General features: G+C 54.1%; 4 protein-coding genes across 4 annotated transcripts; 2 read left to right on the forward strand and 2 right to left on the reverse strand.

Moving 5' to 3' along the window:
• Positions 1–32: 32 nt before the first annotated feature.
• Positions 33–1,413, reverse strand: PFLUO_LOCUS8381 (NADH kinase pos5; the record flags this gene model as incomplete). Its single annotated transcript, XM_073786109.1, has 3 exons — positions 33–1,080; positions 1,134–1,248; positions 1,302–1,413. 3 exons carry the CDS (start codon positions 1,411–1,413, stop codon positions 33–35), a joined length of 1,275 nt encoding a protein of 424 aa, XP_073642398.1.
• Positions 1,414–1,856: 443 nt separating this feature from the next.
• PFLUO_LOCUS8382 (uncharacterized protein) lies at positions 1,857–3,181 on the forward strand (the record flags this gene model as incomplete). The annotated part of the gene is made up of 2 exons (XM_073786112.1): positions 1,857–2,728; positions 2,785–3,181. 2 exons carry the CDS (start codon positions 1,857–1,859, stop codon positions 3,179–3,181), a joined length of 1,269 nt encoding a protein of 422 aa, XP_073642399.1.
• A 416-nt stretch (positions 3,182–3,597) lies between these two features.
• Positions 3,598–7,235, forward strand: PFLUO_LOCUS8383 (protein required for normal CLN1 and CLN2 G1 cyclin expression; the record flags this gene model as incomplete). The annotated part of the gene is made up of 2 exons (XM_073786113.1): positions 3,598–4,446; positions 4,494–7,235. 2 exons carry the CDS (start codon positions 3,598–3,600, stop codon positions 7,233–7,235), a joined length of 3,591 nt encoding a protein of 1,196 aa, XP_073642400.1.
• A 727-nt stretch (positions 7,236–7,962) lies between these two features.
• PFLUO_LOCUS8384 (uncharacterized protein) lies at positions 7,963–9,057 on the reverse strand (the record flags this gene model as incomplete). The annotated part of the gene is made up of 1 exon (XM_073786114.1): positions 7,963–9,057. One exon carries the CDS (start codon positions 9,055–9,057, stop codon positions 7,963–7,965), a length of 1,095 nt encoding a protein of 364 aa, XP_073642401.1.
• Positions 9,058–13,553: the final 4,496 nt, after the last annotated feature.

Below are 13,553 nucleotides of genomic sequence, written 5' to 3' on the forward strand. Positions count from 1 at the left end.
TTTACATCGATCCCACTGTAGCCTATTGACGATTACTCCTCGCCAAATGCATGGTTGAACTTCAACAGCCCATTCAACCCGCCGACCCAGCCCTCATGCGCCTCCCCGCCCATACTACGCCGCATCACGCTGGGTACGCCGCCCTGCCACTCATTCTTGCCGTGCCGCATCTCCTCATTCCACACTCGGGCCTCCATGCCGACCGCCATCCCTTGGCCCAGGTTGACGCCGTCCAGGCTGACCTCGAGCTCCCGTCCGCGGTTCTTCTCGCTGAGCCGCAAGGTGATGGGGGTGCTGGATGGCAGCACTAGCGGCCGGAAGCTGAGACTGCGCGCGCAAATCGGCGTGAGGAGAATCGAGGGCACCAGCGGGTGCACAATGCTCCCGCCGCTGCTCAGACTGTAGGCGGTACTCCCCGTCGGCGTCGAGATGATGATGCCGTCGGCCACCGCCTCGGTCAGGTACCGGCCCCCGACGTATACATCCACTACGGCCAGGTGTGGCTCCTTGCCACGGTGGATGAGCAGCTCGTTCATCACGTAGACCCCCTGACCGTGGTCGGTCTTGCCGCGAACCGGCGTCGTCTCTTCCCCATCCGCAGTAAACAGCCCGACCTTCAGTCGGTTGCGCATCAGGATGCGGGCACCCCGGGTCGAGCCCATTGACTTGCCCCGGACCGAAGACCAGCCGGTAGGGCCCATCCGCAGCTCTTCTTGGGCCGCAGTCTGTTCGGGACGGTCCAATACGGGTGTCCGGTCCCCGACGTCAGCCCCAGACATGTAAACTTCCCGAAAGGCCCGCTTGAACTCGGGGAAATTCCATTCACTCAGGAATCCCAAAGTTCCCATACTGAATGACAAGACCGGCGGGACGTTGGAGCAGGTCGCGAAGAGCGAGGATGCATGTAATATTGTGCCGTCTCCCCCCAGGGTCACTGTGAGGTCGACCTTATCATGGAAGGCTGTCGGGCGATCCTCCAATGAGGCCGAGTAGACTGGGAATGGTAAGGACGAATGGACTTCGTTGGCCGTCTTGGATTCAAGGACCACGGAGATGGACGGGTATGTAGAGGAAATATGACTGGACGAGAGTCAGCATCATGCGCCATCCAGAGCCGGCAGGGACACACATACTGTGCAAACTCCACGAGGGAATCTGTCACCGTCGGGGCACAGTCTTTTCGCACGATCAGGACATTGCGCAGTGGTGCCGGCCACTGCAGAGAGAGCAGCTCGCCCTCGTGAGACTCTAAAAGATCGTCAGCGCTGCTTGTTATCCGGCTGCGACCGGTTCACACCAACCTTGGTACTTGGGAATCAAGCGCGGCGCCAGAGACGCAACATCCTTGATCTCGTGACGCCGCGCCGATGTGGAGAAGGCGCGCACTCGGATGGAGTGAAGGGCGCGCTGCATAATGATTGGGTCATTCGTGGAGAGAGCGTCGTGGAGGCTGGCGCTCAGCGCCTTGGTGCCTAATGCTGATAAGTTGGAGTAGTGGTGGTGGTTGAGTGGAAGAAGAGTGAGCACCGGATCGATCACCGCCTTGGGTCCTCTGACGTGATGGGAGGTGCCCGCGAACGGGAGGATCTCGTGCTCTCCCCCACATCCAACTGTGCTGTTACTTCTCTTTCCTCGAGACACTACCTACCTAGGTAGGATGTTCTGATGGCTTGATGATTGCCTCTCCTTGGTTGCTCTCCTAACCCTCGTTCCCTACGTCCCCCCGACCGTGTTACTGTGGGTTGGTGCCCGCCCATGACTACTTTGTCCTTCGACACAAGGCTGACCTCGTTTCAATAGTTCTCAAGACAAACGAACCACCGTCTGTGGACACCTCCCGCTCCCTCGCCCACGCCATGGCTCCAGTAGAGGGCCAACAGGTAGAGCCGCCGGCCGTCAAGATGGACGCCGATCTGCTCAAGAAGCTGTCCAGCCAGCCTCCCACGGAGCCCCGTCTCAAACATGGCATCCCCATGCAGGTGCTCCGCGCGTTGATGCTGGGAACCTGGCTCAACTGCTGCTGCATCGTAGTTTTTGCCACCCAGCTGGTTGGGGCTCCGCTCTATTTCATCAACAAGCACCTCTACTATTCCTACATGGCATACACCAAGGAGTGCTTTGGTCTGGTCATCACCGCACTCACCCAATTGGGCGCCCCGACCCTTTTCCGCGTGAGTGGTGATGCGAGCATCCGAGGCCAGCTCCATCTTACCAAAGATGGTCTGCTGGAGACTCGCTTCCCCGACCGCTTGGTTTTGATCGCCAACCATCAGGTCTACACCGACTGGATTTACTTGTGGTGGCAGGCATACACCAATCGAATGCACGGACGCCTCTTCATCATCCTGAAGGAGTCCCTCAAGTATATTCCCGTGCTGGGGCAAGGTATGATGTTCTACGGCTTTATCTTCATGGCCCGCAAGTGGCTGTCCGACAAGCCGAGGCTGCAGCATCGTCTGGAGAAGCTGAAGACCCTGAAGACCCAACAAACGGGATCGGACTCTAGCAAGGCGCAGTATGACCCCATGTGGCTGATGATTTTCCCCGAGGGAACCAACTTGTCCATCAACACCAAGCGGCGGAGTGATGAGTACGGCGTGAAACAAAGCTTCCCTCCGTTGAGACATGCGATTCTGCCCCGGTCGACGGGTCTCTTCTTCTGCCTGCAACAATTGCGAGGAACGGTCGACTGGGTGTACGATTGTACCATTGCCTACGAAGGACCTCCGTATGTTTTCTTTCTCTTCATCCGTGTATTATGCTAACCGCATTCCCGTTCTCCAGAAAAGGCAGTTACCCCGACAAGTACTTTACACTCCGCTCCACATATGGGCAAGGTCGCCCACCAACCTCTGTCAATATGCATTGGAGACGCTTCGCAGTCTCGGATATTCCTCTGGATGACCAGAAGGAATTTGATGAGTGGCTGAGAGACCGATGGACGGAAAAAGACGAGCTTCTGAACCAGTATTTCGAGACTGGCCGATTTCCGTCCGCCCTGGCCGGCACCATTGAGGCGACAGACCAGTGCTCGGATGAGCAGCGGGTGGCTGCCTCTGCTGGATTTGTCGAGTCCAATGTTCGTCTGCACCATTGGAGTGAGCTCATTTCCATCTTCATGGTGTTGGGCAGTCTTGCATTCCTGTGCCGCATCTTGGGGTCCATGTGGTCGAAGCAGTAGAGACGGGCGCAGTGGAGATGTTGTCGTTAATACCTAAACTTGGCTCTTGTTGAAAATGACTAGTATATTATTTTTAAATGACCACCGTGAAGGCATCATCCATAATGAGAACGATGAACTATAGTCCTGTGGCTGTATCGTTGTTGTTCTGCCTCAGGCACCCACCAGCCACAATGGCAATTCTCATTGATCGTTCACCTCCGAATCTCTCCCGCGCGATTTGCTTCCTCCTGCGATCCACGACGCCCATCCCTTACCACGGCGGATCGTCAGCACCCGGCCTCTTCAGTCTCATCTCCATTCCAACAACCACCTGGCCTGATCATGACCTAACCGTCTTCGCATTCGCCCATCCCCCCGTCGCATCCGACTGACCTATCCTGCCTCCACCTCCCTTTCGCCGCTCAAGTCGCACCATGGCGCCTCTCCAGAACGGCCATGCCAATGGCTTGAACGGCGATCCTCTACCCAGTTCCATGGCCAACCTTCGGTTTTCGGATATCCCCGATGCCATCGACATTCCCGCGTCTAGCTTCGACAGCGAAGTCGAAGTCAGCCTTCTCGATCTCCCCGATGACCCAACCGAGCTGTGCACGCTGCTGGAAAACGAACGAGCGGCCAAGAACTTCTGGGTGATCATCGCGCTCGCGTACGCGAAGCGAAAACAGCTCGATCATGCCCTCGACATCTTGAACAAGGGCCTGGCGTCCGTGGCGCACGGTGCCACGAAAGAAAAATTGGGACTGCTGGGCTGGGTCTGCTGGTTGCTCATGCTGAAGAGTCGCCAGGCTCCGCGTGTGCCGCCAGAAGGTGAACTGTACACCGAAGCGAAGACTAAGGACTACTATCTGCAACTCGCAACATCGACCTTGAACGAGGCCTCGCGCCTGAACCCTGCGTATCCGCCCCTGTTCCTTGCACGTGGCGTCTTGTGTCTCCTCCGCGCATCGCTCCACCCGCCTCGACCTGTTCGGCCCGGCACTGCCGACTCTTCGGAGAGAATGGAAGCCCTGCGCCAGGCTTTGAAATGCTTCGATGAATCGTCCAAGGCCTTTGGTGGCCGGAACATCATGGCGATCCTGGGTCGCGCTCGAGCGCATTACATGATGGGCCGATATCAGGAAGCCCTCGAGGGATACCAAAAGGTGCTGAGGAAGGTGCCTACCCTGGCCGATCCCGACCCGCGCATTGGTCTTGGTTGCTGTTTGTGGCAGCTGGATTTCAAGGATCAAGCGAAGGCGGCTTGGGAAAGAGCTCTGGTTTTGGTATGTTTAAATGGTACTTTTTTCTTGAACAATGCTCATAAATGCAGAATCCCGACTCCAAGGTTGCAAACATCCTCCTCGCCGTGTACTATCTCTACGACAGTTCTCGCCGCGCAACCACCGACCCGATGTTCGGCTCATTATACAAAGTGGCCATGACCCAATACACACAAAAGTCGTTCAAGCTGGACAAGGAATACCCGATGACCTGCGCCATGTTCGGCAGCTACTTCCTTCTTCGCAAGTCATACGCAACCGTGGAATCTCTCGCGCGCAAGGCCATTGAACAAACCGATGTCATGCCCATTGCCAGTGACGGCTGGTATCTCCTTGGACGGAAGTCTCACTATGAGAATGACGGAGCGCGCGCTACGGAATATTACAATCGATCTGACCAGGCCCGTGGCGGAGGCGACAAAGGATACCTTCCGGCCAAGTTTGGTGCAGTTCAGATACAGGTCACGAACAAAGATTTCGACGGCGCGAAATTCCGACTCGAAAAGATTGTCCAGCAATCCAAAAACCCGGAGGCGAAGATTCTGCTCGCCGCGCTTCATGCAGAAGAAGTCTTCGCCGTGCAAAGAGCTGGCAGCAAGGAAGACAAGTCGACCGAGGCGAAACGAGCGATCAGTCTGTTGGAAGATGTGCGCTCGATGTGGAAGGATGAGAAGCAAAAGCTCTCCCCTGACGAGTCGGTTTTGGTTTATCTTTCTCGACTTTACGAAAGCGCCGCCCCTGATAAGAGCATGCAGTGTCTGGAACAGCTGGAGGAGATTCAACTGGCCGGCATTCCCGAGGAGGCTCGACCCGAAGATATCGAGGATGCGGACGAGTTGAAGGCGTCTCTTCGCGAGATGCTCCCCCCGCAGCTTCTGAACAACATGGGCTGCTTCTTGTATCAACATGAGAAGATCGCTTTGGCACGTGGGATGTTCCAGTCTGCGCTCAACGCATGCGTCCGTTCGAAGGAAAGAGAGGAGGGTGCCGACAACGACGCTCTGGTTACGACCATCAGTTACAATCTTGGGCGGACGTACGAAGCAGCCGAGATGCAGGACGAGGCAAAGACGGTCTACGAGGGTCTGCTGGAGCGGCACAATGACTACACGGACGCCAACGCGCGCCTGACGTATATCACCTTGCGCCAGAGCCCCACGGACGAGGGCCCGAAGAAGATGTCCAAGCTGTACGAAACCGACTTCTCCAACCTGGAAGTTCGGGCGCTTTTCGGCTGGTATCTCAGCAAATCGAAGAAACGCGTAGCCAACCTTGCCGAGGACCATGAGCAGCGCCATTACAAGCACACTTTACAGTATTACGACAAGCACGACCGGTACGCCCTGACGGGCATGGGTAATGTGCACCTTGTCTCCGCTCGGGACATGCGCCGCGAAACAGACGCGGAAAAGGAGAAGCGTCGCAAAATCTACCAGCGGGCTGTGGAGTTCTTCGACAAGGCCCTGCAGCTGGACCCGAAGAATGCCTATGCCGCCCAGGGTGTCGCCATTGCTCTGGTCGATGACAAAAAAGACTTCAGCGCTGCGGTACAGATCTTTTCACGCATTCGAGACACGATCAAGGACGCCGGTGTCTACCTCAATTTGGGACATGTGTATGCAGAGCTCCGCCAGTACACTCGGTCTATTGAGAACTACGAGACAGCCTTGGCCAAGGATCGTGCCCGCGATGTGCAGGTTCTGACTTGTCTGGGTCGTGTGTGGCTTCTCAAGGGCAAGCAGGAATCAAACTTGATCGCGATGAAGACGGCCCTTGACTACGCCCAGCGCGCTCTGTCCGTCTCGCGGGATCAGCTTCATCTTCAATTCAACGTCGCCTTCGTACAGAACCAGATCGCTTCGCTGGCATACGGTCTACAGCCCACGCAGAAGACGCTCCAGGATGTTCAAGAAGCCGCCGACGGCCTGAAGGAAGCTGTCGAGACCTTCGAGCGCATATCCAAGGAAAAGAACCCGCCTTACCCCGGTGCTGCGCTGGAGCAGCGGGCGAACATGGGTCGCACAATCAGCAAGCAGCTCGAGCGCGCCATGCAGAGTCAGAAGGAGTACGAGGAGAAGAATGCCGCGAAGCTGCAGCAGGCGCGGGAGACTCGCGAAGCCGCTATCCGCCAGCGCGAGGAAGAACTTCGCAAGGCGCAGGAAGTCGAGCTCGAGCGCAAGCAGAAGATCGCTGAAGAGCGCCAGCAGATGGTCGAGGAGGCGCAGCGTCTGGCGACTCGGCGAGCTGAAGAGGACCGCGTCCGCGAAGAAGCCGAGTTGACGGCTGACTCGGAGACCGGCGAAAAGGTCAAACGCACCAAGAAGAAGAAGGCTGCTGCAGGCAAGCGCAAGAAGAAGGACCGCGATGGCTTCATTGCTGATGATGATGATGACAACGCCGACAAGGCGCGCAGTGTCTCACCTGACTCTGACGGCGAGACTGCTCCGAAGAAGCGCAGACGCCTGGAACGCCGGTCTGGTGGTAAGGCGCAGAGCAAGTTCAAGAGCAGCGAGCGAGTTGTGGATTCAGATGAGGATGAAGAAGAAGAAGCTGCGGGGACCCCTGGCGAGAAAAGGGATGACTTGTTTGGAGAAGATGACCAGCCGATGCAGGACACCGACGATGGCGATGCTCCGCGTCGTCGTGGCAAAGCATCTCGCCGCATCGCCGATGATGAAGATGAGGATGAAGAGGAGGAAGCCGAGGCGCAGGGTGACAAGGAGGCTGTTGCGGGTAATGAAGAGGACCAGGATGCAGACCTATTCGGGGATGATACAGAGATGCAGGAGTGATTTCTTTCCTCTATTTGCGAGGCGTCTAGGAACGAACGGTCGTGATATTGATATTGCCTTTTTTTGCTTCTCTCATTCTGTTTCTACTTCTTACGGAAGACTTGGATGACCGTGTATTTTTGCAGATGATTTTTGAGTGTGAAAAGTATAAAATATCCCCTATACTCGACGCAAACACACTCACTCCATACTGTAGCGAATCAAGCATTGCCTTTCTAGGATATGCCCTGTTCTAACATATAATGGGAGGCCGAATATTATACGGTGTATCTTGAAGGAGTTCGGCATCTAGGCCATGGTGCCTCTCTTTCACTATCATTTTCCTTACGCTACTATGCGATTGCAACACTGCAAGGATCAGAATGGCAGGCTCTCGGAGGTGCTGGAATATCAAGACAACAGTCGATGCATAGGGGATGTTCAAATGGTCAGGTGATTCTACTCCTATACATTTAGAGCATACCTGGTGTCCCTCCCCCTCCCTCTTTCTAATTAGGGACAATGGAACATGCAATGCGATTGATGTCACATAGTCTCACACCACAGCAGGAACTCATTCGGAATTTTGTATAGATCTTCAACTTCAACCTATCTTGAGCGTACATCTGTTGTAGACATCCGCCCAATTCGGTGCCCAGAATGACCTTACTGGATGTTTCATTTTTGAAATTGGGTGACTTCCTACCGGTACACGGGGGCAGACCGCGGTATCGCGAATCTGGGCCGTTTATTCGGAGGCATCCTCTATAACGGCGTCGGGAGATTGCAGTTGAGCTAGATACGGATCCACGAGCTGTTGACACACATCCCAGATTCGACGACGGTTTGCCACGCACATGAAGGGCCCCATTTGACCAACTCGAGGGGTTGTGATGTGATTCGCCCACACAAAGAAGCGTCGTAGTGACTTGTCACGGAACGCATCGGCATTGGAGCTAGCGTTGCCACGCCCGTCGTCGTTCGAGCCGGTTAAATTGTCCAGAAATTCGTGTAGCTCAAAGAACCATGGCATAGATTTCCCAATACAGTTCAGCCACAAGGAACTGCCGCTGTCCAAGGCGCGGTGAACGTGGGGGGAAGCGTTCAATAGGCTTAATAAGGAAGAAGCCTCAAGCTCAGAGATGACGTTCAACAGCAACTCAAAAGGTAGCTTCGCAAACAGATCATTGCTATCTTCTGTTTTAGCGAATAGCGCGGTATTACCGGTGAGAGGTTGATTGTCGGCATCGTGCCAGACGCTGAGAATCATGCCCTTCACAAGCTCGTCATCCAAGGTTGGGTCTGCGATGAAGAGTTCCTCACCTTGTCTGGACTCCCAGAACTGCTCGTTGTGATCAATCTCCGGGTCTCCGTAGTCCATCTCTAGACAATTGAATCTATTACTGCGTTCGTCTAAGATGGCGAAGAGCGTACCCGTATCAAGGTCCAGAGATCGTGGTATCCAGCTTCCATCAACGGATACGGGAGTTGCTCCAGTACCACTCTTGTGGGCCACTAACAAACGGAATAGGTCGAGGCATTTCGGATGGACTGGGTAGACAGGATTTTCGGCGAAGGAATCAGAGTATGTGGAAAAGAAATCATCACCAATGTTGGCACCTCCGTAAACACCACAAGTGCCAATACCGGAGAGGAATGTTTTACCCAGAGAGGTTGACTTGAGATCAAGGCCCAGGCACTGGAGGTCGCGATTCCACTGTGATTCTTTCTCCGTGATAACACCGGGGTCGTAGCCGTAGTCTTCATCGGAATCATTCTCGTCTTCCCCTGACTCTTCTTCGTTCTCATCAACCTCCCTCTGGAGCATCCGGAATCGGTGCATCCTCTACAGCGAGCTTTTCAATCTGTCGTATGGCCTCGGACAGACGGCGGGCTCGAAGCAAGCGGGCTCTGTGTGAATTTTGACGTATCTCGCCGCCGTGAAAGACCGAGCCACAGAGGACGCAATAGTAGTCCCAGTCCGCCATAGCACAGGGGCTTGTTCTCTAAATAGCCAGGATTCGGTTTTCTGCCTAGGCAAGAAGAGAAGCGAAGACAGAGCGCGGGGGGCCTAAGTCCTAAAGATGGGAGCTCCCTGGCCCACTTCTGTATCCTGCACTAGTAGTGGCCTTGCCATGCTCGGCATTGCGGAGAGAAGAGCCACGATGAAGGATATAGTGATTTTCACCTCGTGCCTTCGCGGCTGAGATTATTAATACTGCATCGCCTAACTCCTAGTTAATTCGGCTTTTTCAATTCAGATTACCTGTTCACAGAAAGGTGATGGTGGTATTGTGCGATCTCGCTCTTCCTAGGCCTGTGGAAGTTGGTTTTCTGTGTCCTAAACCAGCAGTTTGTGGGACGCATACCTTTGAATAGTCATATGAGTACTGGCGTATGTACTGACGCATCTCAGGTTGATGATCCCATACTCCGAGCTTTGCGTGCGATGAGCCCGTTCAAAGAGCACACCAGACACGCGGTTTCCCAACTCCGCTAAGTTGTCCGCATAAACCCATATCGTAACATGTCTCTGCGCGGCGTGGAACTCGTGGTAGTACGAGCTCAACCATGACCTCGAGGTTAGTCATGACAATGATTTTCAGAAATTCTTGTTTATTATAGGTTGGAGATTTCTGCGGAGTTTTACTTGCGTCGCCAGTCAGCCTACTTATCATTCCCCGGTCTACGGTGCGTGCTGCTGGGCCGTCACTGGGCAGAGCGAAGGCCACGACGTGTAATCAATATTAGAGAGATGCATCAGGGCACGTAATCGGTGGGCCATAGCTAGCACTACTTGATTCTCTACTGGGGAAGGATAGATGACCGGCATTTCGCAGTTGTAATTGCTGAGGTAGCTACACAGTCGCATTATCTACCTCTTGATGACGATCTCAAGGCATAACCCCATCTTTCCTTCCCAACCGCATCGCCTCCTATAAGTATCTTAGGCTAGAGTATGCCTTGTTGTATGGACGCATCTAGTTCACCGAATTGCCCCCAAAGAAGAGCAGGGATCCAATAAAGGCGCGGTCCGCACTCCCTCGCCCCTAGATGACGGTATGCAACCCAATCCAATAATACAGAAAATTTCAAGGCTGGCTCCATATTTCACCTCAATCTCTACAATAACATTACCAGCCCTGCCTTGTACTGTATATGCAGGTACATCCACAGTTCAGCGCGCCACAAGCAAGGCCCCCGACAGGCCGAGGTTTTAGTGGGATTCTCATGCACGACCAGTGGAGGACCGTGCAGGGACCGTGCCGTCCTCGCATATCGGGGGCGGGTGGAATGCAAGAGACGGTGTTGGCTGTGTTTGGAATGCTTATCGTTTATTATTGGAACACTTTTGAGTTCAGGGTTGGTGAGGGCCATTACTACTTTACCACACCACCAACTATAAAAAGGGTATGGAAGAATAGGTATACGGTGGTACTGGGCTGATAAGAGAAGTGTCTGATTCTTGGGGGTAGGGCTTTGAGCCACTTTGGTTCTATGAGAAAAACGATGGTAAAATAGTATGAGTACATACACATCTAATTCGGTAGGCAGGCTCTAGGAATGGAGAGTTGCATAGACCTATGGAATCTTCTCTCTCCTCGGCCGACTTCTCATCTCAACGTAACGTGCAAGCCAGCCGAGTCCACCAGTCTTTCTCTGTCTGCACACGGAAAAGCTGTGGCAAAAAACCTCAGCCCATGTCGCGTCATCGCCTATGACATGTTGGAAATCGCTTGGACGACAGCCCAGGCCCTCCCGACCACAGTCGTGGAACCAGCACCCCAGAATCTCACCGAACTCGCTTAAGCTATGATTTTGTGCTCGGGCGCGCACGAAAGCTAGCGATGGCGATTTTGTCAATTCTATTCTATCCTCAATCTCCGGAAACACCAGAGCTTGGGCGGAGCGGGAGAAGAGTCTGAGGCGTGTTCGCTGTCAATTCCTCAATTCCTTGGGACAAATGTCAACAGTAGACGTCAACAAATAGGCTCTAGAGCTTAAAATCCTTCTTCATTCTTAGTTTGAATGACATTGGAACCTGTGGAAGCTTCCAATGTCATTCAAACTAAGTTGGCTCCACAGACAATGCTGTCGTCTCTAGCGACGATGATGCCCTTCTCACCCTAAACGACAGTGGTAGCGGTGGCCTCGAACTCGGCAGGCAATGTTGTTGCCTAAGCGCACAAAGCCATTGAGCTTGGGATTGCTGGTCTAGGCATTGACGGCACTAGTATGGATGTTTAAGTGCCATTATTACCCTTCAAGTGCCTATATCTGGCGTTTGGGGCTGGGAGAAATGGATGTGCGATTGTCGAATCCCTACTAACTAATTGATCTTCTAGTTTGATGTATTTCTCCTTCTTTTTCCCTGCAAGAGATAATCATCAACGCTGTAAGCAGTACAGAGTTTTGGAGGCCAAGTTAAAGCAAGCCACCAATCTCCGTACTAAATGCGGGCATTCCACCGAACCCTGCTAGAATGATTCGGTGCAGTTGCCCAGAGCGGGAACCGATATCTCCCCGCCAGTAGAGTTCCACGTATTTCCATGACTGTTTTCCTACGTAGGAAGTTTACATACGCAAGAATTGGCGCAATTGACTCGACTAGTTCATCGCACGGGTACTTTTTTTTGGCAGCCCCGTTGTTAGCCATGATGCAGACACTAATTCATACCTGCATGTTTAAGCCCGCCAAGTCTGGTGCTCGCATTGCTAGTAATTTGGCATATGATTCCGGCCCCTTCCCCCAACCGGGCACTCGAGCAGGATCTTGTTCATTGAAATTCGGGGCTGGATCTGCGTACGCCTGGGACCCCGTGGGCAATCAGGGTTCGTTGGAAGGCGTCCAGATAGCCATGTGGCTGTTTCTCCGTCATTAAAGGATTTGTTCGGCGTTGCCCTGAGTTGCAGGATTTTGCCATCTCAGGTGAGCATCGGCAAGGCTGTCAGTCAGTTCGTCATTGTGGACATGACGTTGCCGCCATTATTCCTCCTAGGACCCCCATAGGGCAATAATAACGGATCCATCGAGATTAAGAAGATCGACCATGACAATTGGACAATAATGATGGATTCGTAGCCCATCTTGCAGACAAGAGCAGTGAAGATGCATATTCCATCCTCAAGGATTCTTTGCGCCCGCCGGAACTCGTTCTTCATTATTGCGCTTGGGCCCCGTCGCTCTCACTCCCTGCGTTTGGGGAACGTGAATGGTCGGTGGAGTAGACCCCGAGAGGACCTACTGGAACGAGTCGGGCCACTAGGGAGCCCTGTCCACCCCCCGGTCCGAGGACTTAGCTAACGGCTCCATGAGTCTAGACGGGCGCGATCGTCAGGAGTCGCCGCTGTATTTTCATCCTGAGACGCTGGCGTCCTTTGTTGATTTTTTTTGGTTCCCCGGCCCACTTCGGCTGTCTCGCACCATCTGCATGTCAATCTGGTTCACGCTGGTTGTTGAAATCGGACTTGACCAGTGGGCCGACTCCACCGGAGTTGTTTTTCGAAAATACCGCTTAACCGCAGGGAGTCGCAGCAAGCATTGGCACGAGCACTATTTCGCCGCACTCTGGCTTGCGGGAGATTGACTAAGAGCTGCCAGGATTGCGCCGGTGAGTCCCGAAGATGCAAAATGCTCCTGCAGGGACGAAAACGAGGATCGCCGAGCTCCAGGCGTGGATCTCGAAGATAACGGTAGCCTCCGAGATGGAGTCCTGTTGTGTGTACAGAGACGGTACCGTTTGGTGGGAGCCGCGCGGGCAACTGCCGGATCGCACATTCTGGCTATGGTCTCAAACCGGTGCTCCACTGCCGGAGACGGTTTTGCGATCGGTGACGCGACAGAACCCGGACAGAGCGAGCTGGTACGAATACCTCTGTTGCGCTCGAGGGTCCAACGCGGGGAAATCTGTTTCAGCACGCCCACGGTTGGTAGTGTGGGAGGAGATATGTCCAACGGCGCGACGATAAGGCCCATCCCTGGCTAGCCTGGGAGGGATTGACCCAGTGCGGAGAAGAACATTTAGTACCAGCCTAGGTGGTTAGTGAGTGAATCTCCGTCCCAAACGTTGAAGGAAGGAGACCGATCCAAAAAAGCCCCTTCAAGACGGGCCCGTTGCACGACCATCCTTACTCGACTAGGGCAAGGGCCAACCTCCACACGTTCCGGCGCCGCGCTACTCAGGGCACTAGACACCAAAGGAGTTTCGGTTCCGGGTCGCTGGGCCCGAGGAGTTGGGGTGATTGTTGGAACAGTAGAGCAAAGCCCTAACTAAAGTGGAGAGCCATAACGGCTCGTCACCATGGTACTAACTAGTTATGGGATTCCCCTGAAATACG

The sequence above is a fragment of the Penicillium psychrofluorescens genome (assembly GCF_964197705.1).
Source record: "Penicillium psychrofluorescens genome assembly, chromosome: 5".
In the NCBI taxonomy this organism is placed as follows: domain Eukaryota; kingdom Fungi; phylum Ascomycota; class Eurotiomycetes; order Eurotiales; family Aspergillaceae; genus Penicillium; species Penicillium psychrofluorescens.